This window comes from Chiroxiphia lanceolata, chromosome 3 (assembly GCF_009829145.1).
Source record: "Chiroxiphia lanceolata isolate bChiLan1 chromosome 3, bChiLan1.pri, whole genome shotgun sequence".
Taxonomy (NCBI): domain Eukaryota; kingdom Metazoa; phylum Chordata; class Aves; order Passeriformes; family Pipridae; genus Chiroxiphia; species Chiroxiphia lanceolata.
In genome coordinates this window covers 69,844,107-69,863,668 of record NC_045639.1, presented here as the reverse complement: position 1 = coordinate 69,863,668, position 19,562 = coordinate 69,844,107, and the positions used below count along the sequence as shown (strand labels likewise).

The window sequence follows — 19,562 nt, the reverse complement described above, 5'->3', positions numbered from 1 at the left end:
AGCACTCAAACAAACTGCCTTTTTTCATTTTCTTTTGAACACCAAGTCTAGACTCCAGGACACATCCAAACGCTGGTGAAAGAAGTGAAGAGCAGAGGGACAGCAGAATAGAGCTTCTCTATACCCACCAAGGGCTAATGCAATAACCAAGGTACCCAAAAGCTAGTTAGCAAGGCTTTAGCCCAAACAAAGCTGTCCAGGTCACCTGTAAGAGCTATAGCATTTATGTAAGATTCACCAAAACTTTCAAATCAATGTAAGGGCAACAAATAAACCAATAGACTGGAAATCTGAAAGGGGGTTGTGCAGGCAAATGTGTCTAATTTTTTCAAATAACCATCAATTGGTGTAATGAAAAGGTATAACTTCTGCAAAAACATATCTTGCATCTCTTCTGCTGAGCACGGCAGCAGATTCTGGACTTATCAAGAATCTTTACGCACAACGATCTAGGAGCGCAGAGATACTATAGAAAATGAGTTTATTAATCTTTACACTGGTTTTAAATACCTAAAATCAGATTTAAGAAAATAATGTATCTTTAAAGAGGGATTTCTTTAGTCTAGTAAGGTGAATAGAACAAACCTGTTACATACTTGTTGCTGTTACACACAGACACAAGGGAAAGATCTTCTCATTTGTACAAAGGTCCCAAATTTTTTATGCTTCACTGAAACTTTAGTCAGCAAAACAGAAGGTCAAGGAAGAAGTGGTTACTAGCCTTCTAAATTTGACACCTTCCACGGAGAACTGCAAAGGGGGTCAAACATTTACATGTGACAGGCTTTTCAAGGGGAAGTAAAAAATGGTGGCAGTGGGCTAAGGGTCAGAAATTTGCTGTCTCTCATTGGTAAGTTAGGTAATGTTTACTGATCTTTAACAAACAACAGCTTAATAGAACTTGACTGAAGAATAACTTACACTGTAAAGCCATAAAGATGACTGTACTGCAGGCAGAAACAACACCTCTCAATAATCTGAGGGATGCTCACAGCCAGCCAAACACATATCTAAGAACAATATTTTATTTCAAAAGCACATTATCTCCTGTGCCTTGATAAAGAGCCAAGATAATTCAAAACTTTTAACTGCAAACCCATATTAATTCAAAATAATAATGAAAGCCATTATCCTCACTTTTTTACCTGTATGCCTTAATCCTAGCCTTTTAAACTAAGCTGCCCTCTTCTCATGTTTGTTCTAACAATTTACTTAATTTCAATTAATACAACCTTCAAAATTTTAAGCCTCTCTCTTGAATGAAATTCTGAGTTCACTTAAATCAATTGTCATTTTCTACAGTGGTTTAGTGGGCCAGGATTTCTTTGTTCCCTCTTAAGCGAGGTATTTTTAGGTTGTCAAAATATTTTATTTTCCCACTTAAATTTCTATTCCTCGGCATATTATCATTAAATTAAGATCCTGGATCAGATGATTTCAGACTTCTGCTGTGCATTAGACACATTATCTAGCTTGCAACATTACACTTAAATTACTGTGCTAAGCTTGACAACACAAGTACAACAGATGTAATACAGGGAGTGGCAATAAAATCAGACGCCCTAAGTAGTCCTCTGATGCAGCAGAAATATAATTTCAGAGAAATCTTGTAAAAGGGCTTAAATATTTTGTATACAGAACTTCACACCCAAGAATTTGAAAATTCCGGGTTTATAGTTCCATATGAAAACTTGTATTTAACATGTGCAGTCTGTCCTGAAGAAGACAGGAATCATCAAGGCAGAGAAGCTGCAATCAACAGTTGTACCACAGAGCACAAGAATTCAACTTTTACCAACATCAGCAGCTTGAGAATTAAGTCTTTATCACCATTATACTGCTTTTGCAAGGCTTTTCAGTTACTGTCTTCCCAAATACTCCTCCCATCACTACCCCCAAATCCTATATACTACATTTTCATCAGCAATTCTTTAACCCTTCAGTTGTGTCTCCAAGACTGCTACTATACAAACTACAGATCATCTATTACATTAGCTAGCAGTAGAGCAGCTGACATCCTTGAGAGCATAGAGTGATGGTTGCATGAATGCAGAACAGAGAGATGTTCTTCTTTCTACTCTTCTCTCAGTTCTTCCAGAAACTGGGGTGGTCTCCAACCTCAGGTGATGTCATTTCAGGGCAAGGTATTAGGTCAGTGGGACAAGCGCTTAGTTCTGGCATGGAAAGAGTGTTACAGCCCTGTTTTTTCCCTAATCCTAAGCCTTCAGGTGTGTCAGAGACAGCCAGCTCCAGTATCTCTAAGACATAGAAAGAACATACTGCTACTTTTGTTTCAGCAACAGCACTGTTATACCACAGAGGGTTCAAGAGGTTTCCTGGCAAGTGCCAAAGCCTTTCAAAGAAACAAAAATAAAAAGACAAATATCCTTTCAGTGACAACCCATCAAAAGCACGAGGAATGTAACGGGTGACAGAAAAGGCAGCTTTGTAACCTCAGGGCTACATCCCCCTACCAAATATCAAACAACTACAGCAAGTAAAGGAAGTATGAAAGCTTCTCATTGCAAAGGTCAGGAGTCTCTCTTATACTGTGAAGTACTAAGCAGGTCTAATACAGAAAATGTTACTATTTCCTCCTATAACGATGAAAGAATTAAAACCAGGTAAGATTAGCCCCTGCTTGGTAAAATAGTATTTAAAAAGCTTTTCAGGGAACATCCACAGCTCTGTATTTCATAGAATCACATCAGAAAATATTACTGATGGTAGCAAATGAGAAAAAGTAGTACATATTCTTAGGAAGGAAAATACACTATTTCTTTTCTAATTAAATGAAGAATATTTTAATAAACTAGCTTTTCTGTACACAGTGAAGTTCTTTGGAAGTTAACTCCATGTTAAATGAAGAGGGACAGTGAGTTTGTAATTTATTGTGTGCTCCCCTACTTAGCTTGTGTTTTTATCTATTACAACTTTTTACTAGGTCCAAAATGTCAACACCTTCAGAGCTAACATAAGGTGAGCAAAAGGTCTGCTATCTGCTAAACTGAATTATAACAATTATAACATCTGCAAAGAATACTTTCTTGGCTTGCTCCAAGTAACAAGCTATGACAACCTTTTCTGGGAGTTATTATAGCTTTTGATCGCTACCTTACTTCAGTCAACTGAGAGGAATGCGCAAGATGAAACCTTGCCTCTTAGCACAATCGGAGAAGTTTATTCATCCTTCCAAATAAAGTGCTTTACTTTACAATATCATAACATTTCTGTTACAAAGGTTTTCAGACTTGCAGCTATTTCTAATAAGGCATTGACAATAACCAACACAATTAGAAGCAACTCTGTTGGATAAGCCACAAAATAAACTGGTGTGAAGAGTAATTCTGCTGTCAGTCACAGCTATTGACAAGAAGCCGACTTGTGAAGCAATCACACCTGTCCTGAGAACAAGTCATTCTACTCCATCAGTGTTGTAATATTGAAAGTTTCAGTAGATATTGCTGAAATAATTATGCTTGAAGATCAAACTGATGGATCGTCTAAAACAACTCCTCTGCACCAGAAATATGCATCTTGTTATGATAGTAGGCACTTGGTTTTCATCCAAAATCAACTTCTGTGAACAAACTTTTCAGATATGGTAGTAAATAGAGCAAATTAAAAGCCTTCATTATTGCACCATTTAGTTAGGGTAAAATGTTTATGGTACCAGGTTTTACAACAGACAACCTTTTGTCTGTTGTAAAACCTGGTACCATAAACATTTAAATGGTTCATTTAAAAAAATGAAATAAACCTTCAGTTCATTGCTTTGTAAAGGAAATTTTAAAAAATAAATCAGAGATCTCTGAGTTGTACATTTAGCTCTGAACCAAACCATTCACCTGCTCATATATAAAAGGAACAATGTATTTGCAGTGTATCCCAAAGAATCACAATATATCCCAACTGACATTTGAGTCACGAAATATGAGGAATTAGGGAATTAAATATGAAGTGAAAAGTGGGCAAAATACATCTCCTAATCTTCTCCAAATTTGGAATCTTGCTTTCTTATGTCATCATTCATGTTCCATTTCCAAATTAGGATCCATTATTTGCTTTGGGCTATGACAGACATTGAAAGAAAAACTCCTGTCTTACTTTCCTAAAGCTTTTTTTTAACTGAATGTATCAGTTTGGCCTGGCTCTCTTGTCAATCCAAGCTGTCTCCTCCCCCTTCCCACTCTCTTTCAAGCGAGGGGAAAAAAAAACGAACCACAGAAAAACTGAAAGAAGCTCAAACAAAATGGGATTATATTAAAAATATATATTTACAATTATATATGCAATTTGAATAGATTGTACACACAATAGGGAGCTCCCGAGGGGGAGGAAAAAAAAAAAGGGAGGGGGGAAACAGGGATAAAAAAACCAAAACAAATATCCTTCAAATACACACTGTTAATAGAGAGTTAGCGAATAAATAAAAAACCAAATTAAATACTTCCCTGAAGGAGACAGTAGAACCGTGCGAAGCACCAACCAACTCCCTACACCTCCTGGAGGGACCGGAGATAATGGCAGGTCTAAGCAGGCAGGCCTTGGCCCATACGAGCAAAGACCGTCTGCGGAGAGACCTGTCGTCCTGTTGACTTCAGGCACCAGAAGAAAGAAGAGAGTGAGCTCTCTTATCTGCGCCTTATTTATATGTTGTGTTACGCTAAAGGATGATATGGAATACTTCCTTAGATTTCTGACTCCCGTTGCTAAGGAAGGCCTAAAAAATCCAAAAAAACCAACCCGCTACATGAATTCATGGCATAGGTGGCTTCGGGAGATTAGAGAATCAATGCTGCTGCTGCAAAGGTCATCTGCCTGGTAAAGGGCAAAGTTGGTGAGATACTAGGGAAGGAAAAGCTTGTTCATATGAGGCCCTGTGGTTAACAGTTGGGAAGAACACAAAGTTGATACTCTGAAGGAAAAACAATTAGAAGGAAAAAAGACACAGAACTAAGACTATGACCAACAGGGAGGATTTTTGGCCCACAAATCATTGATGATCCTTGATGTATATGGGACTAATAAGCATTAATAAGGCAGATTTTTGAAGGTACCTCTTGCTCAAAAGTGGATTTTTATCACAGAGCTATTTCTATAGAGAATATTCTGCCTTCTGAGCATTTTTATGTTATTTTATTTTTCCTACTCTAAAATAACCCATGTACAGTTAAGTCATAGTAATCATCCTGCAACAGTAAATCTGCCAATATACTGAATAAAATGGTAAAAGCATCAAGTACTTCCCTTCATAAGTGTTGCAAGGGGAGAGAGTCAAGAGAATACAGAAAAGTATTGGGTGACCACAGGCAGAAGTTTACAGGTTAATTTATAGAGCAATCTAAATCAGGACAGTTAGCAGATTCTAGCTGAGATTGAGGATCCTGCAGTTTTGTTTTCCTTTTCTTCCCCCTCTTTTTTTTTTCCCCAATGTCCAGAACATGTATATTTCTCAAGTTAAGTGATATCCCAGGTTCTCAGAAAAATTAATCCATTCATTGAGTTAACAAAAATAATTTACAACACACTTGTACTGGAGCTCCCTATTATCCTTAATTGACTATTTTTGGGACAATACCATTAAGTAGTGTCTCCACTTCATAGAAAATGAAACAACACATTGGATGGAACAAATGAAACATGGTAAACCACATACAACAGTTAGGACTGAATCAGTATTTAAATCCATGTCTCTTGAGATCCAGCTTACTGTTGCTAAGAGATGAAACTTTACTGTCTGCCCCACGTTGGAGTACCTCCACTGGTTTTACAACATTAGAGATGGGTCTGACCCACTGCACTGTTCTCATTCTCCTGACTATTAAACTAGTACACACCTCTTAGACTCTACAGAGTTGACAAGGGCCACCAGCTTTACTAATTTCCAGACATAACGTATTTCAGAAGCAAAGAATAATAGAGCAGTTAGAAGGCAGGAACCACATCTCAAAACAGTTAATGTATTAAAATGTGTAACAATCCTGTTGCTGTCAGCATCTCAAGCTTCCCAAAATACATATTAAGGGAGCTATAAAAGTTTCTAATTAGACGATCTAACAATCCTGTATATAACTTTACATTTTTTAGATGACTATAATGTAGTGGAGCACAGGAAATGCCTTTTTTGGGGGGGGAAGAAACCCGTATAGTATTTCAGAGGTATTTTAGTATTTTAGAGAGCAAGAGGAAAAAACAGCAGTAAATCATCCAGCACCTGCAGTAACTAGATAAGAGAGCAACAATTAATCCTTGCTGTTAAAATATTTTGCCTTTCAGAAAAAAGCATGAGAACAACTTTGATAACCAAAATTAAGGAAGTTTACCACATGCCAAAACAAGTTTACCACAAAATATCATCTGAATCCAATTACTTCTCATGTCATATAACATTGCCCAGGGCATGAACAAGGCTCCCTTTCTGATGTTGTCTCAGTTTTTCTTTTCAGCACGCATAAATGAATATTTTCAAAACCTCTCTACTTTACTTTTCTTTTCTAGCTTTTCCACAATCCCTTCCCTCAAATCAAAACCTCTCACAAGCAGGAATGTGGATCCCTATGCAGGAAACAGATGCTGATTGACTGTAGATTTGTTCTTAATTATCTCTCATATATGTTTAAAAGCAGTCCTGCTCCTATGGACCACATGGACCACAGGTGGGAACCTCCCCTGTACATTTTTTCTGAGGAGTTTTCTATCTTCTGGTTGGACCCATTTGTAATTTCTGGTTTACCAGATTTTCCAGATAGGTCTTCATTTTTCCTCCCAACCCTCCCAGAACATGAGATCAGAGAGCTTTAGGCATCAATCCAAGATTTCCAGAGGCCCCACAGCCTGGCCAGCATGCCAACAATCTGTGCGCACACAGTAAGGACATCTGATGCACTTGGAATGTGTGGAACTCACTGCATAGGCAATATGGAACACATATGCACATATTTCCACCCCAAATCCTACATAATGCACCCCTAAAATTTCCCTCATTTTTTTATCCTGCATGAAGTCAAATGGAGTTGTTGAAACTCTGACAGATCCCAGCATTCATTATAAATTCATTCCCTCTGATACACCAAATATTTTCCTGTGACATTTGCTTTCAAAGGCATTTTGATGTCTGCTTATACCTTTTACATGTCTCCAGCTTCCATAACCACATGTTAGTCTGGAAATAGAATGAGGTGACAGTGCTGTGAATTACCATTTCTGTACACCTCAGCTTTGTTCGGCCTGGTAAATGCAGTTGCCACACGGCCATTTCTGACATTCCCACTGACTTATAATTTGGACAAGTGTGGAAAGGTAACTAAGCAATAGAGATTTCTCGGGTTTCCAGATTTATTTTTTCACAATAAATAATCCCATCCTTTTTTGGATAGTGTTTTAGCCTTGCTTAATGGATGGTTGAATGATCACTCTAAAGAACTCTTTTGTTAACAAAATCCAAATCATCTAAAATATTATATAAGTCATCTGATGCCATTTATCAAACATACTGTTGCTTTAATTAAGGCAAGTGGTAAAGACAGGTAAGATACATGCTCATTTGATAGCACTGATAACTATACAAGCTGCAACTTGACACAAACAGGTCTTAATTATGTTATTTTCTTGATAGGCTACAAGATGCCCCAGAATGAATCATACTGGAGACTGCCACGTGCTTTCTTAAAAAACTATGATGAAAAAGAGTTTTTACTATTTGCTTTACCTACTAAAACATTTTTTCTAATCTGATGTTCCCAGAGTAAAAAAACCCATCTAATTAACGTCTCCTTTCAAGCTGAAAGCCAGATTACTGTTTCCTTCATTTTACCACAGTAATTTTGTTTCTTTAAAAGGGCAGAAAACTTTGCCCATACATGAAAGCAGCACTGTACCTTGCCACTTACTTCAACCTTATTTATTTAGTATTTTGAGCATAAGGGCATTTTCTGTTGTGCTGGAGACTTTCTAGTTGTTCGGTAATTTTATTAACGTTTCCATGATATCAAGCATTTTACATTTTCACCGTTACTTAGTTTCACCTGAAGCTTCTTCAGGTTACTTTTATTTGCAGGTTTTACTTCTTCGATAGAGTATTGGGATCTGATGATCACAAAGAAACAGATTCTGTTTTTAAATTATGGTGCTGAAAATGCAGAAAACATCCACAGGCTACAATGAATTTAGTATGGAATAGAGTGACCTTTGGCTTCCCAATTTACATTCATTTGGTAAGATAGTTGTAACGATGTAGCAGATATATATGAAACTTTATTAACAAGTAGGGTTTACATTATAAACATTCACAGTTCAGGAAACTAAACATTATTCCCCCTAAAACCCTATCATGGGCTTTTTACTATGCTTTTAACATGCAGAAAGCAAAAGCTATTTCTGTTTTTAGCAATAGTATTTTCCTGACTCCTCCTGTACCTCCTTAAAACATGATCTTATATATGTGATGAACAACTACCAGTTCTGCAAAGAAATAAATGAAAAGTAGAATAATTCATTAGCATGAAGGGACAAACTAAATAAAGGAAAAATTGTCACTGAAAAACTACCCCTAAAATAATGAAATATGCTTATATATTCTTTTGTGGAATATACAGTTCTTTCTAAACATTCTATATTTAGTTTAATATTACCCCAAAGTTTTTTGAATACATTGCTAATAATTAAATTATATATGAAACTAAGATAAGGTAGAGAATATTAGATACAAGATACAGAAAAAAACCATTTAAAATCAAGACAAAGTCAGTAAAAACCTATGCAAACATCTGAATTACCTAGCAACTACTAAACAGTGTTCAGTATGTTGCAGAAGAGTACAGATAACAATGCATTCCTAATAAAGTCAAAGAAAAATATTTCTCACCATGACAAAATTGGAAGAGAATAGCATGACATTGCTTTTAGCCTTATTTTATTGATACTTACTAATTAAAAGTTATATATTGTAAAAAGGTATAAGAAAATAGCTATGGAAAAAAGCAGCTGTACTAAATAACCTGTCATTTTTTTTCATAATGTGCTATATCTAATCACCTTTATTCTAAATTATTGTTTCCAACTGAAGCACAGTTAAATGAGAATTTTATATAATTTATGAGTTATTACTAAAAGCAATACACTAGAACTCCCAAGAATTGTGTAATACTAAGAGATCTTAAAACTATATTTCTTGCACAGAGATTTAAGAGAGAGCTTTAAGAGTTGCGTCCTTTGCCAAAAATATTAGCATTCAAGCTAAACTGTCACTAGCATGCTTAGCTCTTATAATGTTGGAAGCAAAACACAAGTCTGGACTCATGAAACCGCATGAATGTCACCACTATCATTTTGTTACTCACTTCTTCCCTTTACCTTAAAGCTAAAAATAGGCCACCTCCATGTCCCCTTACTCTTTTCTGTTCTATTCAGTCACATGCTCCTCTAACCAACCCTTCAGTCAGCCTACAAATCTCAACCTGGAACTTTCCAGTTTTCATTTCTATATTTTTTATTTTGCTGCTCAAACTGTTTTGAGTGCCCCTCAGCACTCACATGGCATGCCAGGTACTACGTAACCATTCACAACCCCTCCTGGGGAATTCACTGGTGTGATACAAGAAATAAAAGCCTCAGGAATAATAAACTACTAGCAAATCAGATTTCTCTGAAGTAGCATCATCCTCTAAAGTTCCGTAGGGACTCCTCATCTGTGTTTTAGTATAGACTACAGATCCCTCAGGGCAAGAACCAAGTTATTTATGACATAATTAAGCAAACAACAGCATTACACTAACTCATTCTTCAAAGAGATATCCTGAGATAATGGTACATATCACTCACTTAAATCTCCAAACAATATGCTATCTATCAAAAACAGGCAACTGTCAGTTGAGGTAACTTCCCAGTACCACACACTCAGTGCAGGTCACTCAGTAATCTGGTGCACTCAAATCAGTGTTTTCTGCTATCAACAGGCAATTTAAGCATCTAATTAACAGATGTTTAAGGCAATCTTTTTGGTGTTTTCTTTAAACACTTCTGGCAACTGTTTTAACCCACTACAGGGTGCAGCAAGCACAGACTTAGTAGTTAGCAGCCCAGTTTGCATGGTGGCAGAAGCGAAGCAGGCCCTAAGAGTCTGCTTCAGACAGAATGGGATTGTGCCACTACCATGCAGGGGCACTACAAGGCTCCATCCCCAGCACTCACTGGAGAAGATACCCTGGGATGGCTCCGTCTCAGCTGAGTCAGAGTTCCAGAGGGAGCGTGCTGCCATGCAAGACTCAGTCTGCAGGATGACACTGGCATCACAGTGGGAGATACACTCTGGCTGGGGCACTGAGACACCAGCAAAAGGAGCAGTGAGAGGAGGTGAACAGACTGGGAAGGTTTCGTCACTGCAATATATGAAAGATATTAAGCTATTAGAGAGCCTCCAAAGGAGGACAACAAAGAACCTAAAATTCCCTAGAAGAATGCCACTTTAACAGCCATAGCTCTTTCCCTTTTGAAGGTTTATAAGATTACAAGATTTCTGAGCCATATCAAGAACACATACAAACCAATGCAAAGGATATTTCTGTTTTAAAAATAAAACCAACAATACATTTAAAATGTCCAGCTTGTATTGAAAAATAAAAGCACAGTCCTCAGAAAGTTTCACTCTGAAGTAATCTTTTATGGATTGGATAATACTCCATCTGCTGCTACTTCAGGAAAAAAAACCAGATAGTCAGCTGAATCTCATATCTGTTGTAAGGCCATCATCCTTTACAAAACTTGCAGGCAACAGGACAACTTACCAATGGCTTTTGTGTAATGTCTGGCTCCAAGTAACAGCTCTGGAGCTCTGTACCAGAATGTCACCACAACTGGATCCAAGTCTGCCAATGGCTTCAAAGGAGAGTTAAACAACCTTGCAAAACCCATATCAGCTGGGGAATGGGGAGAAAAAATAAAAAAGAATATTTATTTAAATTTTAATACAAAGAAAACAAAATTTAACAGTATTGCCAAAAACAATTATAACAAAAGCTCAAAACCATTAAAAGTTACAAATCAAAGTTTCTAACAAAGAACAATTATTCATAATAATACTGAGCCAAATTTATCTAAGACTAAATTCCATTTACTTCATTCATAAGACTATGAAGGATAATGTTTGATTTCAGTGTTTTCATCATGGGATTGTAAAACTTCACACAGCACACACCTGTTTATTTTTAAAAAAAACTCCAACAGAAACTTGGTTAACTAAAGTCAATAGTGGTAGGTCTCTAATGTACATTTTTTTTAATAGTAATTTACAAAACTGTGAGTCTTTGTGGCTGCTATATATTTACCCAAAGTGCAAAACCAAAATGACTACAGTGTAGATTTTTTTGAACTATTTTTCAAGGCATGCCTCCTACTTGATTTGGAGGAATGAACTCCAGAATCAGTCAGCATATACTGTTACAGAGGTGTATTTTAAAAGTAAGCACTGATACATAGCTCAAAAATTCTCTCTAGAAAGAGTCTTGTAACAGTAAGAAATGCTCAATGGGAAAGTACAAAATCGGGCGTATCATCAAACCTGCACATTTTAAATCCAATTTAAATCTGCAACTTATCTGTTATACCACTTCACTTAAATCTTTCTGCTTCCAAAGTTATGAAATGCCAAGTATAATTTTCTTGCTGTTGCCCATACAAATACAAGCATATAAATCAATAATTATTAGCTGAATGTTTTCAAACACAAGAAAATTGACGAATGCAGAGTCCAATATGAAAAACTAATGAAGATCTCTTTCTGTCTTACACTGAAGATCTGTTTTTTTAAAGTAACCCCTTAGCCATGCAATGAAATTTTCTAAAAATGTTTACCTATTTTAACTCTTCCTCTTTCAGGGCCTTCACCCATTACCAGAATGTTTGCTGGTTTCTGGAAAACAAAAAATCAGAATTTTTAGTTGATCAGCCTTTGGTGATTATCTTCAAGAAGAATAAAAATATGTACGTTCATTTTATAACTAAAACATTTCTAGAAATATCCTTAGAAGTCTAAGATTACCATACCTTTATGTTTTGCTGACATTTAGATATTATCCCTAGCTACCAATTGCATAATTAGAAAAACAGAAAACTACTTTGATGTTTCATTGTAAGAAATGCAATCTTTAACTACATTTGCATTCCTGTTGTTACCAGAATGATTAAGTCCAGTGGAAAGATTTTCTTCTACAGGAAGCAGTTTTATGCTACACATCAATAACCTAGCAAAACTCACTTTTGCTAGTATAACTTACTGAAAGTGATGCCAAATCCTGGTATGCAAATGAGTATGCATCAATGAGTGTCAGTTTTATTATCATCATATATAACTCAATTTTTAGAGCTGTGTTTGTTTTTAGAGTATGCATGAAAAAAGTCACATTGGCAAAAGAACTTTTTCCACAAAGTTGATTTCATGCTTGAAAATTCACTTAAAACAGGAATGTACACAGACAGCTACGTCCACAAGCTTTTGACAGTGTAGACAGCAGCTTTGCAAGTAGAACAAAAGCTTTATAGACATTTTTTGCAATCCATAGTTGTTTGCAACCAGCTGCTTGTGAACACCACATAAAATCTGCACATGACATCACAGCAATTGTTCTGCTATTAGAATCTAGGTTCCCTCAGACATCAATAATCATTCCTTGGAAACTTTTCCCCTATTGTGTTAACAGCTGTAAAAAAGTAAACAAGATTGAAAACATAAAGTGATTTGAATGAAGAGAGGCATAACAAACTTTCAAAGCAGAATTTTTGGGAAGTTAATCCCAACAATAATTGTATTCAAAATTCCTAATGCCCAGAGAGGTCCACCCAAGCAAGATTTGTCCAAGAATATGAAAGAGATGTCCAGAAAGCCACCACCAAAATTTCACTTAAATTCTCAGTGCCTTACCACTATTTACCTGAAATGAGACACTCAAACTAGGGATACTAATTCTGCTCAATATTACAAACCTTTAGCTTTTTTGAAAAAGCAAACCGACCACCACCACCAACAAAAAAAGCACCCTACCTCATCTATTCTTTCTCTTTCCCTGGGACGCTGTTCTCGCTTCCCACCTCACATCCAGTGCTAGACATTGCTTCTTCCCTGGCTCCAACCACAACCTCTCTTTCCAGATGCCATTGCCTCTTTTATTACTTCTTTTTTAATCTATAATTGTCAATGCCATCCCTGACTTTTCATTCCCCAACATATATTTGGAACCATTCAAGAGGCAATATGCACTCCCTTCTTGGAGAACACAAAGAGCTATTTCAATCAATCTTGAGCAAACATTCACCAGCAAATCTAGGGAAGACAAAAATTATGCTTGCTCTTAGCTAATATTTAAGGATAATAAACTCAACACCTCAAGGCAGCTGTCAAACTCTGGTTGTACATTTATGTATTATGCTGAATTGAATATTCCAGAGAACAAAACAACCCGATTCTGCATATTCAGTAATCAGGTAGCAAGGGAAGCATGCAAGTTCAAGCAAGAGAGCAAAATTTCAGTTTCCTTGCCAGAATTCTTCCTAAATTTTTGCCTAGAGAGTTGAGTATGATGAGTTTGCTGGACCAATAGGCTGAGGGCAATGGTATGAGGTTCAGCAACACAAAGGGTTGTGTGCTGCCCTTGGCCCACAACAACCCCACACAGCACTACAGGCTGGGGGAAAGAGTGGCTGGAAAGCTGCAGCTGCAGGCATTAGAACAGGCTGCCCAGGGAACTGATGGAATCACCATCCCTGGAAGCGTTCAAAAAACGTGGATTTGGCACTTGAAGACATGGTTTAGTGGTAGACACGGGGGTGAGAGGTTTATGGTTGGACTTAATCTTAGAGGTTTTTTCAACCTTAATGACTCTGTGATTCTATGAATCACAAATCACTTCAGTAGACCTTTATATTCAGGACTGGATTATGTGCTATAAAAATGCATTTATTTGTCAAGTGAAGAAAGCTGATAAAAATGTAGTTACTGCACTGATTTATGGGTCAGGTTTTTTCTAATTAGGTTGTAAGAAATAAACATTATAACACCAGGAGATTTACCAAGATAAAAATCAAAATCTAAGCATAAACAACAGGATTCTCAAAACATCTCACAAGAGTTACATTTTAGCTGTGGCAATACAAGATTTTCCAAGTAGCAATTTCTTCATAGAAAAAAACTCCAACTACTTTATCTGCTGACATAATCCACAATATTCACAGAATACCTGAGGTTGGAAAGGGTCTCTGGAGATCATCAAGTCCAATTCCCCTGCTTTTAGCAGGGTCAACTACACAGATTGGTCAGGCCAGAGCCCAGCTAAGTTTTAATCTTTTCCAGGGATGGAGATTCCACAGCCTCTCTCTAAAACTTCCAGTGTTTTACCACCCTCACAGTAAAAAAGGTCTAGTCACACACTACATTTATGCCCTCTGCTGCCTGTCCTGCCACTGTGAAGAATCTGGTTTGGTTTTCTTTATTCACACTTACCAGGTATGTATATGCATTGGTAAGATCCCACACAAGCCTTCCCTTCTTGAGGCTGAACAGTCCCAGCTCTCTCAGCCTTAGAAAGACTCTCTGAACCCCTAAATAACTTAGTGGCCCCATGCATACAGGAGATACACTAGGTTAGATCTAAACTATGGAAGCAAGAGACTTGCCCATTTATGTAATTTTTTTTTTTTTTTTTAAAGCCAGAATGTTTTGAAGAGATGTTGTTCTGTTTAAAATGTAAATGTAAATGTTTAAATGTACTAATGTGTAATCCACCTAGGACCAGAACCCTGCTTGGACAGCCAGCAGAGAAGCCAGTTGATTTATAAACTTATAGTCATGTTGATTAGCTCTTGTGAACATCTGTATCTGAGAGAGTCAGGGGAAACAGAGAAGGAATAAACTGGGAAACAACTGAAAACTTATTTCCAAAAGAACAAGCACTTCTCCTGAGGCACCACCATCAATGTGGAGATAACAGGCATTTCATGGATGGCAATCTGATGCCTGCAGGATCCCACTGATCTGCAGATCACTGTCTCAGTAGCAGCTTGAGTTCCTCTTATTAATCACAGCTATTATGGCTAGGAAAGCATTTTCAATGCATGTACACTGAACCAGTCAAAGAGTAACGCTAAGCTGATAGGGTCCATCTTTCTGAGATACAACATATGATATCCAGCTCCTGTGCCCATGAATTTTTATTTAATAAAAATATACAGCTTCAGAGGAGCTTAAAAAGTAGGTCACATGTTTTGTGGTTGTTTTATATAATTACTTGAACACTGTAAAGTAAAACTCCTCACCTCCCCAGAGTCTTGACAATGCACATGCCGTGCTTAGAGTAACACAACCCATACGGAGCAGCAGTGCTTGGCTAAACAAGTGGCACCAAGGTAGAGTACTAGAACTTCAGGTGCTCAGGTACGGAGCAAAGACTTTAGTTTACTTCAGAGAGATTAATCTGGCATCAGAGATCCTCAGGAAAGTATGTAATGAACATTCCATGGTGACATCAGAGATTGGACTGCTTAAGGGGAATGCAAACAACTTCTTGGAGAAGGTAGAATGTGTTAGCCTAATCTCTGTATACGTAGCATTTTAAATATCAAAACATTTTACTCCAAGATAGTAATTTAATAGTCTACTATAAAGTTACAGTCTAGTATACTGTAGTTACTGGACAGCTGCAAAAAATCAGATTCAAAAACCAGAAATTAAAAAGCCCCATATCTCATGTTTGTTCAGGCTACATACAAGTCAAAGCAGCAGTCTAGTTCCTAAACAAATCCTACTGCTATCCATGTGAGGAATAAAAGAGAGTTTTAGGTGGAAGAAAACATGAAGAACCAAGCAGCAGCAAGGAGACCAAAGCCCGACACAGAGTAAATCATGTCTCTATCTGATAATTTTAATAAAGAAAGTTTGAGAAGCCCTGCTTAAAATTATTAACTAACTCCTTAGAGTAAAGGGTGAGGTAACTCAACAAGGACTACACTTTTAACTAGTTACATCCCAATTAATACTCTCTCTATTTTCCTCATACTCTCCCCTTGCTGAGAACACAAACACCAGTTGGGAAGCAAAGTGATGCTGCTGCATCTCCACCTATCTAGTTGCTATAGGAACAACAGAAACAGTAAGAGTTATGAGTCTCACACTTAATGTAAGCTATAAAAATGAACAGACAAATCTCTGCTGAGAAATACAGTTGAGGTTTGACTGTCTATAGAACATCTGCAAAAAGAGCAAGGTCAGCAGCAACAAACAACTGCAGCAAAAATCTGAAATATCTGCAAAAAGGGATGATGATGATTTAATAGGTTCTTTACAAGTAATAAGCAGGGATAATAGTATTTACTTTTCTACATTGGTTGGAGAGAGGTAATAAAGCAATTGAAATCTTAAAAAAATATCTTGGTGGGAGAGAAATTAAAATATTGGGCTAAGAAGTGTGTTTCACAAATAACAGAAGTGTCATGACCGGAACTCGTACAGACACACCCATGCTATCTGAATCAATATGCTTCCTACTTTAATATTTAGGCAGTAAATTAGAAGAAAGGTTGAAAGAAAAGAAACCATCTATGGTCTTAAAAGAGCATAACAGGTCAAACCAGGAATAACAGCCTAACAATAGGTTGCAATACTTTAGTTGTAATGGTTGTTATCTCTTTAAGTACAGTGGTGACACAATTCTTAAGAGATTTGGTGCAGAATTAGTCCTGTAAGAAAACGTCCATAGGGATACACTGCTTTCCATACACCATTCTTTATTGTTTATATCCAAACAAATGTGTTTCCCTTTTGGAATGTATCACTGGACAAAGAATAATCTGAAATTAGGAGGCTTCTATTGTAAAAGAGATTGCAAGTCTTCCAGAAAAAAGCTTACCCCACAATTACAGAAACTGCCTTGTGATGAGGTCTTTTCAAGTCTCCATTATTTAAAAAAGCAATTGTAAACAGCACAGTGTTGATACATAGATGTACTTTCATTTCACAAGCCAAAACAAGAGCAATGGTATTTTTGTCTTGGCTTTAAGCACACTGCTCCCCAAATGACAAAGGTCCTGTGTGAGATGACAGTGTTCCACTGTAGGCACTATGCAAAGGATTGCTGAGTTTTTCAGTTCAAGATTAAGAGAGAGATGCTGATTGCTCACAGAAATTTGGAAACAAAGCTTTTGTTCTTCTCATCTGTAAGGAAATGTAGGCACTTTCCTGCCTTACACCAACACTGTTCAAACCCAGACACTGTGCTCAGATCAATAAACTGGCACACTGGGTACTAACGCTGTTGCTAACAACTGATCTAATTAATGCAGGATTTAAAAAAGAAAAGGTTCTTAAAAGATTTTATTATGCACCACAAACCTCCAAATCATTATCGCTCCCATTTGAAATACTTACATATATTGAAATGCATATAGGAAAATTGTTATCGCCACTTCCCTCTCTTTTTCTAGAAAAACATTTGGTCAACATTTTTCTGATACTGAAGCACAGGATGAAAGTATACCATATAGAGCAAAGTATCTTCACACCTGCTTCTTTTTACAAGCCTTACACACTGCGAACTACTATTAGAGACTACTCTGATTACACAGCATCACTTTCAACTTGGTTTTTCCCAGTTGTTATCCTTAATGTTACAAAACCCCTACCATATTTCATTATATTTTGGCCTAGATTAGTAATCCATACAATTTTCTTTCACTGTTTGTCTAGTCTGTTGAAATGATTGACCTCGTGAAGCAAAATCATTAACAAATCCCATCAAGCTATTTATCATTTCATTCAAATCAATATTATTTCTACAGATATTATCAAATTGAGTAAGGTCAAATATATTAAAAAGGCAGTAAAATCATAAGGAATGAAAAGTGCTTTGAAATTCAAAACTCATTTAAATCTGAAAAGGAGAAAAAAAATCAAGAGGTAAATGCATTAAGTAAGTATATGACAACACGGGAAGCAAAGAGTTCCACAGAAGGATTTTATAGCTAAATTTATATATAAAAAAATCAGTCCAAAAGTTACTATGCAATTAAAAAAATGAACATACAAAGAAAATTTGTATTGGGTTTCCATGACAAGGTTTTGGTGGCGGTGGGGGCTACAGGGGTGGCTTTTCTGAAAAGCTGCTAAAAGCTTCCACTATGTTTGCCAATGCCAGTCGGCTCCAAGACCAACCCACTGCCAGCCAAGCTCATCAACAACAGTGGTTGGGCCTGTGGGATAACAGATTTAAGAAGGAAGAAAAAAAGCTATTGCATAGATGTAATTGCAGTAAGAGAGGAATGAGAATATGTGAGAGAAAACTCAGCAGATGCCAAGATCATGAAGAAGGAGAGGTTGAAGGTGCTCCAGACACTGGAGCCAAAATTCCCCTGCAGTCCACGGTGAAGCAGGCTGTGCTCCTGCAGTCCATGGAGGTCCACAGCGGAGCAGAGATCCACCTACAGCCTTTACACGAGCCCCACGCTGGAGCGGATGGATGCCTGAGAGATGGTTGTGACCCCGTGGGAAGCCTGTGGTGGAGCAGGCTGCTGGCAGGACTTGTAACCCCATGGGAGACCCATACTGGAGCAGTCTGTTCCTGAAGCACTGCCCTCCATGGAAAAAAAAAAAAAGGGACCCATGCTGGAGCAGTTTGTGAAGAACTGTAACCAGTGGGAAAGACTCATCTGAGAAGTTCATGGAGGGCTGCCTCCTGGGGAAGGGACCCCACACTGGGGTGTTGTCTTTAAAACGCTCCCCAAATGTACCTGATTATCGTTAGAAGAATACTAGTGACAACAAAAACATTTCAAAATGCATGGTAACTTTTTATCTCCACTCTTGCTCCTTATAAACTCATTTTAAAATTAAATGTGTACAGAACTGATAAAGACACGGAAGCACGTGCAACCCTTTTGCACAATTCTGAGATATGGAAACTGGATATTCAGTCTTAAATCTTGCTATCGGATTATGTTAGAGACTTACGTATTTCATAGCAGCTAAACTGATATGGTCAAAACAGTCATTAACTCCAGATATCAGAAATTCTAATAGCAACAACTAGAGAATTTACCTGAGACTGATGGTAAAACATATTGCTATCTAGGAGTAGGAACAAACTGTACAGAAGATATCTGAAATATCTCTTTGGAATGCCTTAGGTAAAGATTTTGGTTAAACACATTCCTTACTCATTATGTGTTGAGAGAGGAAACAGGCTGTTTTCATATGGAAGTTAGCTAGCAAAGAAATCTTTTCATGTTTATATATGCCTATAAAACTTTTCTCTACACAAAAAGCAAAAGTAAAGGAAAGCCAAAACACTACAACTATGGCCATAGTGCAATCATAGACCTGCACATAGTGGGGGAAAAAAAAAAAGTCCCTGAAATAAACTAAAGGTCATCTAGCCTACAACAAAAGCAACTACACAAGCTTCAATACAAACTGATTTAAAACAGCCCATGAACCTGGACACTTATCTGGAGGACCAGTAAAAATCATGCAATGCTTTGAGCTGGATGGGACCTCTGGAGGTCATCTGGTCATTTTCCTGCTC

The 19,562-nt window shown here is 37.2% G+C and overlaps 1 protein-coding gene across 2 annotated transcripts in view; it reads right to left on the bottom strand.

Annotated features, from left to right (window-relative positions):
• CDK19 (cyclin dependent kinase 19) overlaps window positions 1-19,562 on the bottom strand; it is a 118,815-nt gene that overhangs the window by 23,466 nt on the left and 75,787 nt on the right. For both annotated transcript variants that reach the window (XM_032682370.1, XM_032682369.1), the window contains exons 5-6: window positions 11,851-11,908; window positions 10,785-10,916 (exon numbers count right to left, since the gene is read on the bottom strand). In XM_032682370.1, the coding sequence (XP_032538261.1) occupies window positions 10,785-10,916; window positions 11,851-11,908 (190 nt within the window). The remainder of the gene's footprint in view (window positions 1-10,784; window positions 10,917-11,850; window positions 11,909-19,562) is intronic.